This window comes from Ruditapes philippinarum, unplaced genomic scaffold (genome assembly GCF_026571515.1).
Source record: "Ruditapes philippinarum isolate M1 unplaced genomic scaffold, ASM2657151v2 ctg4839_1_1_1_1, whole genome shotgun sequence".
Lineage (NCBI taxonomy): Eukaryota > Metazoa > Mollusca > Bivalvia > Venerida > Veneridae > Ruditapes > Ruditapes philippinarum.
In genome coordinates, this window is record NW_026866886.1 from 50,423 (window position 1) to 60,000 (window position 9,578).

Below are 9,578 nucleotides of genomic sequence, written 5' to 3' on the forward strand. Positions count from 1 at the left end.
ATCCAATGACTAATATTCTTATGGAGGATTCACCAATATGGGCAACCGGAATAAATAGATTCAAATGAACACTCACAAACACACACTGTAGTATACTGTACATGACTATCATTATAATTATTTCCCTTTTTCACACTTATTTACAATTATAACATAACAAATCTTTTGGGCTGGAATAGTTTATCAATGACGCCTTTGACAGGTTGTCAACTCACAAATTTACTATGTATCAAAAAGGATCCCGGATACCGGCTTTTCCAATTGGCATGTGATAACTTTTTCCTGTGATAACATTTTATGGAAAAAGCCATTAAAGGCATAGCGTTATGTCCTTAAATGTTATTATCAACCAAAAAAACCCTATAAATTTTGAATTCCGTAATTCACTGAATAAAATTAATGGTCTTATCTTTGGGATGAGCTTGACTGGTTGATAAGATTTATGTAACTGTGAATGACTGTGTTCGTTTATGTCCCATTTATATAAGTTCTTGCGTTTTACATGCTACTTTCAATAACCATTTGTTGCGGGTTTTAAAAATTTCTTAATTTTGGGAAAAAACGTGTTTTTTTGTATTCTTTTCAAGAATAGAAGTAGTAAAATAATTAAACAAAAATATCACTAGGCAGTAGCCAGTAACAATAGAACTTGTTCATCACGTATATTATATTATATTTACACAAATTCTGTCAAGTGAGAAGCAATGTACAACCTGGTGATAGCACACATGCAATTGAAATAATGATTCTGTTAAATTTATAGAAATGTGCAATGAAACTATATCATACATGCGCATTTGCAATGTTTTAAGTCCGTTAAATAAACAGAAATTGACAAAGGAGCAGAGGCATACACACAGTTTGAAATAGTCACATGATAGTAAACAAATCTATGAATAAGAATGCAATCAACATACATGGATTTGAAACATACAGATATAAATATGTCATCAAGATACATAATTATGGCGGACATTCCCCTCCATATATCCATGGCAAAAATATCATAATTGTATAAACAGTCACGAATTTCACAATTGTCATTTTCAAAGGTATATCTGTCAGTTTCATAATGAAAGGTAATCCTGTATATACATGTAAATGATTTACGTCAGTAGCAATAATGAAGACGATATTTTGGGCACAAAAATTAGTTGTTTGAAAACCCCATTTTTCATGCCCCCGAAAAACCTTTAAAAATATTTTACATGAAGAGCCGCGCCTGCGCGCATTTCTGAATATTTAAATTGCTAAATTCACTAGATGTCGCAGTGTTTTTGGTCATTTTAAGGTGATTAAATTAACATTTAACATGTTAACAAGAGATTGTTAATACATTTGAAGTAAACAAAAAGAAAAAAAAATAGACCATCCTTATGTTTATGAATACCGTTGCGACTGCAACATATATTATCGGCACATATAGCAAAAATATGACGACAGCTGTAGAAGAAGATAATGTACGGGGATCCGGGAGCGGTGAAGACAAAATGCGCATGATGTAAGCAAAAAATCATAAATAGGCAAGTTATTTACTAGATTTGATAATAATTTGTAATTGCCTTACTCGGTATCGTAATAAAAAGATGCTACATTATTAACGAAAGTCAATGAAAATAACGAAGTCAAATAGCGCTATGGCAAAATTGTTAACTGGTAAAAGGTAACTGAATATTTTTGTTGATTAAATTTATTGATAAAATAAAATAAAATAAAATAAAATAAAATAATAAAATAAAATAAAATAAAATAAAATAAAATAATAAAATAAAATAAAATAAAATAAAATAAAATAAAATAAATGTATCAATATATGAATTGATAAATTTAATAAATAAGTTTAATAAATAAATAAATAAATAAATAAATAAAAAATAAATGAATAATAAATGAATGAATAAATAAATAAATAAATAAAATAAAATAAAATAAAATAAAATAAAATAAAATAAAATAAAATAAAATAAAATAAAATAAATAAAATAAAATAAATAAATATAAAACATAAATAAATTTAATAAATAAATTTATTACATGTATCTTAGATAATTTATCATAATACTGCGGCCACTAATCCAGGGGACTTAATTCGTTATAATTATGACGTCATGACGTCGGTCGCTAACATTGGCGTCATGACATCAGGACAACATTGACGCCGCGATCCTTCAGCAGTTTGGTCACATTGTCATAAACAGGGTGGTATTATGTAGCTTTTTGAATGATAAACATTGATGAAAGAGAGTGACCTAGAAATATACGCTGTTCTTAAGATGACCGTCAATCCGCAAACCGGATGTTGCGATTATCCGAGTGCAATGCGTTTTTGGAGAGCGGTGGAAACCAAATATCAGGAAAGAAAGCGAAGATGGTTAGAGGCGAAGGCTCGTATGATGACTGCTAAAATGGCGGCTTTTAAAGCGCAGAGAGAATTGGATGAACTCGAACGGTAAATTTATTTTTTTCTCCCCTATATAGCGCATAGTTCTACACCGTGACATGAACAATATCTATACCGTGATATGAACAAGAAAAGGTGTATGATGAGTACAATATTGCATACGCAAAATTGGTAGGCATACGTATTTTCCCAATTAAGAAATCCGGATAGATACATATTTATTAAAGATACAACTTATAAAAGGCTTGATTTTTTATGTAATTATAAATTCATATTTAATTTCGACTTCCACAATCCACTCTTGTGCAATTTGTTGTAGCAATTATCCGGCGTGACTTAATTTACAAATCATTGAAAATCAACACAAGAACATAAAAAAAGATCAAAATAGATCATTTTAGGCGTTTAATGCGAAAGGTCTTTCAGTAAACGGAATATTCATTTACATAATGACAGGTTTTATTAGAAACTTCAAGCCAATAATTCGTCACCATAGTGCTGTAACGGGTTAACTTTTATCAAATTTTATCAGGAATTAATCCGTTACTGTTCTGAGATGATGATATGTAATTTTATCAGAATAAAAAAATGAATTAATTATTATATAATATGTAAGTTGTTTATAAAATTGATAATAGCTGTCAATAAAATAGAGTATTTAGAGTAAAATTATTCAAAATTTTATCGCTCGTTTCGGCATTTTAGTCGTATAAATTTTAAAAAAATCAAAAATAATGTTACATTTGAACAAAACACGTGAGCTCCTAAATTACAGAACACCTTATTTAGTATAAAAAATGTATGCATTAAAATATTGCATTTGTGGTTATAATTTTCTACGAAGGCAACGGAAATAAAATTTCAATCTTTTTTTATTAGATATTCAGACGCTGCTTTCTCGTTTTTTTTTCTTTATGTTTTGTTTCTAAATTGCTGAAGATCTATTCAAAAAACATTATTGTGGGCAACAGGAGTGTAGTCTAACACAATAAAAACATTTGACGATACGAGTTTAACATTTCTGAACATTTCAAGTTTGAAATTAGAACGTCTAGACTAGTTCAGTTACATTATGAAAGTATATAATATTTTGTTTTTATAGTACTTTTGTATAAATATTTGGTTTCTGCCAAGTAAGCATAAATGTACAAGTATAGCCGTTATTGCGCAATATAGACTATTAAGACTTATATATATTCAATGATAGACCTATTGCCTCTTTAAAATAGCTCATTCTCTCGTCAGAATGAGTTTCTAGCAGCATTTATAAATGCTTAAAGTGATATGAAATGATATAGTGACAATTCAAAAAGTAATTGTACTTAAGTTGTGTCTGTCAACGGTTGTTTGAAGGTCAATTCACGCAATATTGTGGCAATATGTCTATGGTCTTTGTATTTTTGCATGTTCAGAACTTGGATGTGGCAAACTTGTTTCACTCCTTTACACGAAACAAACTATGTGAAATCAATATTTTATTGTTGCTGATCTAAATGTGTAACAAGTACGTTTTGTAATTATACATGGTACATATATTTCCTTTGAGCGACATCACTGACCAATCTGTGAAAAATACTACCAAATGTCCACTCATATTAATTACACAATAATATAATTATATGTTTCATTTACCCCCCCCCCCCCAAAAAAAAAAAAATATAATAAAAAAAATTAAAAAAATGAAATAAAAATAAATACCAAACAGATGTCGACGGCTATCTTATATTCATTTCACAATAATACATACATATATTTCATTCTCCCCTCTCCTCTAATGGGAACACGAACAAAACCCAACATGTCAAAACCCCTCACCTCAAAATTTGAAAGATTTCCCTTTTAAGATTTTAAATTTTGTTTATTGGCACAATGAAACCAGTGAAAATACGGAAAATATATTTCATTGCAGTGAAAAATATTTTTTTTACTGTGAAAATACGGAAAATAAAAACATGCATTTTATTTCATCAATATTTCTTAATATTTCATTTATAAGTATACTATAAAATTATTTTCCTCGTACTTAGAGATTCTGAAGACCAGACTTGCGAGACAAGTCGCAGTGTGTCCCCGATGTCTGACCTTGACTTTGAAGACGCAAGAGATGACGAATTCTCTGACGTAGACGACGACATGTTCGTGGATCCCGCCGACAGATATTACACGTAAGTAACAAAATCCATCATGCATTGTTTTACATATCTTTGTATTTATTGTCGACTTATTGAACGAATTCCACTAAGAAAATTTAGGAGATTCTATGAGTGCATATTTTTTTTCGGTAATAATATTTTAGCTTCAGTAATGTTTAAGTATTTGCGAAACAAGAAAACATTGTTTAACAATTTTGGTACATTTATCTATTACATGTACACGAAATTGCTTGTTTAAAGTGACATTATTCTCCTTTATCATTGTCGAGAGTTGGGCTGAATTGGCGATATATTTAAAGATATTGACAAACAATTTATTATAAACATGTTCCGGATCAAATAAAACAACTGCCCAAAGTATAAAACGAAAGCCCCTCTTTTTTATTAATAGAAAGATAATGAAGACTATTTGAGCCGCGTCACGACAAAACCAACATAGTGCGTTTGCGACCAGCATGGATCCAGACCAGCCTGCGCATCCGCGCTGTCTGATCAGGATCCTTGCTGTTCGCTATCAGTTTCTCTACTTGAAATAGGGTTGGTAAGCGAACAGCATGGATCCTGATCAGTCTGCGCCAAGGTGCAGGTTGGTCTGGATCCATGCTGATCGCAAACCCATTATGTTGGTTTTGTCGTGACGCGGCTCATTTATAGAATTGCCTGTGAGTCACGTGGCTATACCAAGTAACTAACTACACGGATAAAGACGATGTGCGTGTAATGCTTAATTCAAATAAAATACATGTTTTGTTCTGTATAAAATTGAAAGCAATCATGGCAAAATTTAACGTTATTTTGACTTTGACCTTTGCACACATTTTAACTCTTGTCCGGGCATAGTGTCACTATAAACATTTTTTGCGTTATGCATTTCTTAGTTTGTTAAAAGTCAAGAAGCTTGCTGTATACTCGAGTTATAATTATTTCTAAGAGTAACCTTTCATTTGGAGTTTCCAGGAATCATAATTTTAATGTTTCGTAAAACAAAAACAAAAAAGTTTTTACAATACATAAACAATAAATAAGACTAAAATTGTAATAAAAAATCAATATTTAGATAAACAGATTAACATAACCCCATCATGCATCTCAAATATATCGTCATTGTACACTGAAGATACATTTGAGCTCTTTTCAATTTTGGGTTTCAATTGAACATAGAAGTGTGTGCACGCATTGCTTTAAAGCAGCATGCCCCCAGTTGAGCCAAAATATTTCAAGAAAATTAATTTGGAGATAAATCTACAAAGATTTTAAGAAATGTAAAAAGATCTAAGATTCAATTAATAATTTTCATGTCATGTGCGATTAAGGACTGATTTTGCTGTTTTTTTATCACTATATTTCTACTGCGTTACTAAGCAGTAAGAGCTTTTTTTAACGTATTTAGACCACATTTTGGTAACTTACACGGATTACCAGTGCCATTTGCAATACGCAAACTATGTTTTTTGGTCACTTCACACTATTTTTCTTTTAAATACAGTTTTAAAAATTTCATAAAAATAAGCATGAATCTGGAGGCGTGCTGCTTTAACAAATATATATTTCACTTTGTACAGTAGTTTAGACGCAGACGAATGGCAAAGTATACGACACAACCTGATGAGGGCTCACAGATACGAATTTGATAGAAAGAAGAGAATTATCCGCAGAGTACTCGTCGTTATTTTGAGTCTATTTTGGATCTTGGTTGGCGGAATTTTATTCTTTTTAAAGGTATTGTTAAAATTGGTTTAAGGTAATTCAGGTAATAATTTATCTTATTTTCGGGACAATTCGATAAACTTCGTCAATCTCCGTTCTTTTCCGATATGACATGGAGCAGCGAATTCGATCCCCCGCTATTCCATCTGGAATTACTAATAAGTCTTATGGAAAAGACTTTAAATGATAAGATCCCGAGTAATGGTGATTTACATCTTGCCCTTAAACGGACACATTATTTCTCCAGGAATGTAATTACCTAATTACATGTGTCCATGTGTCTAGAAAGAATAGGCTAATTGGGATTCTCGTGTATATCACACACATGTATACCAATGAGCACCCCACACAAACAACATAAATGTTAATGAACGAATCTGATGAAATTTGTTCAATTTTCTACAAGATATGGCGCAGTTAGAGTTCTTATATGGTAGTAAAGGTCTTCCTGTTTTCTATTACGTACTTTCTAACAGTACCTTGGCAATGAGAGTATTGGATAACGTTTGTAAGATAACAAACTTTAGCATGTTCTATGTAACTTCAATATAATAGTGAAGAAAATACCAAAATTCATGTATTAAAGGCACATTATACCTCAGAAACAAATGTTTTTTTAACTTCTTTAGAAAGGGCAAACAAGAATTTTATAATGTTTAAATAGTGGTTTTAGATGCTAATTAGCTGAAGAAAGTAACGATATATGTGAAATAATGTGTCATAAAAGTAGTAGTAGTAGTATTTTGATTTCCATAAAAAAATACTTATCTACTTTAACTGTACTTATTGCCAAAAGGCAACAGATGTTAAAGATGGTTTAGGTAATCGGCCAAAGAGTAAAATTTTGGATTTTGGATACTAGAAAAGAACACCAAAATTAAATAGCTTTTGAGAAATAATAATAAAAATAATAAAAGCATCTCTTACACATAATGGACCTTTAAATATTTTATTAACTTATGATTATGTAGTAACATTGTTCTTGAAAATGTTGATATTAAAACTTGTTAAAATGTCCGCAGACGACAGAGATGACAACAGAGCATGAACCAGTCATTGAGCAGACGACAAAGGCAGAATGCCTATTCCAGTGTGACCAGAAGACTATGATTCACGAGTTTATACAAATGCTTTTCACGTCTGCAAGAACTGACGAAGAGGTATATTATATATATCTTTATTTTCCTCCAATACTGAAGAGTTTACATTTATACATGTAATTCAAAGATGATTCTATATCTACAAAGTTAAAATGAGCCACGTCATGACAAACCAACATAATGGGTTTGCGACCAGCATGGATCCAGACCAGCCTGCGCATCCGCGCAGTCTGATCAGGATCCATGCTGTTCGCTATAAGTTTCTCTACTTGTTAAAAGGTTTTAAAGCGAACAGCATGGATCCTGATCAGACTGCGCGGATGCGCAGGCTGGTCTGGATCCATGCTGGTCGCAAACCCATTATGTTGGTTTTGTCATGACGCGGCTCAAATATAATCTATAACAAAATAGATAATCAGTATACTAGTATGATGACTAATAAAGCATTAACCTCCTTAGAAAATGACATGATAGTTAACAAAACATTGATCATATATAAAAGTTTGCATATTGCAATGAAATATCAACATGCATTTATTGACATATGATTGGCGAACTAATAAAATAAGATCTTAAAAATCCTATATGCTAACTTCCGTACCATTTCATTATGTGTATGATATGATAGAATACAATACTAGTATTTATTGTAAATCTAAAAATAATTTTGAGTGCAAAAATAATATTTAGTGCGAATAAAAGATGTACTATAGCATTCGATCGTATGACGTCATACGTCAAGTAGATTGGACTGAGGTACCCAAAACGGCAATTTGAAATTAATTAAGGGAGAGTTTTTAAATAAATTTCGTCTTTGTATATAAACTGTCATTTTGGTTATATAAGGAGGTGAAACTATCATATAATGTCTCAAATTCAACTGCTCTGTGGCAATAGCCTTAGATGGCATCAAAGGTCCTTTTCCTCCCGAAAACTTTCTTGGACTTGTGGGGAATACCGCCAGCTAGTCATTATCTATGAGTGCAGAAGGAATTGCATTATTTGCAAATAATTGATGTACGTTGTATAACTTGTTGTTATTGACGATATAAAACAAGTATAAATAAATACATAAATATACCAATTGATTGCCGCATTGCAGAGATTTTATCATAATTGGTTAATATTAAATTTCGTATCAGAAGATTTGATGATTAAGATTTGAATCAAGCGCTGGTGCAAGATTAACTAGTGGAATTTCAGTGTTTTTGTCAACGCACTTTATGCAGCGCGCGTGTTCATTTATATTTCATATTTCGCCCTATATTATCCCACGATAAAATAAGTAACAATTTTGCAATTTTTGCGCTCACTGGCAGTAATCAGGCTGCGAAGACGTTTGATTTTACAGCTACATAAAAAGAACAACTTAATGTTTTTTTCTATTTACGAACTAGCTCTGAATATGATATAATTCAATAACCCATAGAATAATTATTAAGGATGGATTTATAATTCAGAGCTGCTTCGTAAATAAAGGAATAAACATTTATAAGTTGCAGACGACAGACGCATTTGATGCAACCAAGTTTTGCATTGCTTTTATAATGTACACCCCCAAACAAAACAACAAGATTCGTGGGCTTTTGAAAAAAAAACACCAACAACAACAAAAATAAATAAATAAAACACTTAATGTCAGTTTAAAGCATATACACTTTTATCAAGAACATGCAAGGAAAAAATTTAATCAACCCACGTGACCCTTGAAATATTTATATGAAATACTTAAAGCAGAATGCCTTCAGATTCACACTTATTTCATAAAATAAAAAAATATATTTAAAAAAGTAAATGATTGTCAATTGAACTTTACACAATGAAAATGACACATATAAATGAAACCCCCCCAAAAAAAGGCAAGAATATGCAAAATTATCCCCTATTACTGCGTTAGTCACACAGTAGAAATATGATGATAAATACTGTAAAATCAGTCATTAAATGCTTTTGACACGTAAACGATTTCTTAAATTGTAACATTTTTTACTTCCTTTGTACATTAAAGTAATTTCTTGGTACGTTTTTACAAGTTTCGAAATATTTTGGCACGTCTTGAGGTATGTAGCTTTAAGAAGACGAAGAAAATTTACGACCACATATTCTTCGTACAAAATATAGAGCCATAAATATAAACAGAACTTACTGATATATTTAGCGTTGATGCCTAACACCTGCCGTGCGTATATTTGAAACTTAGCAACATTAGTTAACATA

At 31.1% G+C, this 9,578-nt stretch overlaps 1 protein-coding gene across 1 annotated transcript in view; it reads left to right on the forward strand.

Annotated features, from left to right (window-relative positions):
- Positions 1 to 2,127: 2,127 nt before the first annotated feature.
- Positions 2,128 to 9,578, forward strand: part of LOC132734118 (uncharacterized) — a 9,644-nt gene continuing 2,193 nt past the window's right edge. Inside the window, exons 1-4 of the mRNA XM_060720837.1 lie at positions 2,128 to 2,449; positions 4,429 to 4,566; positions 6,117 to 6,273; positions 7,284 to 7,421. Coding sequence (XP_060576820.1) covers positions 2,235 to 2,449; positions 4,429 to 4,566; positions 6,117 to 6,273; positions 7,284 to 7,421 — 648 coding nt within the window. The 5' untranslated portion in view covers positions 2,128 to 2,234. The remainder of the gene's footprint in view (positions 2,450 to 4,428; positions 4,567 to 6,116; positions 6,274 to 7,283; positions 7,422 to 9,578) is intronic.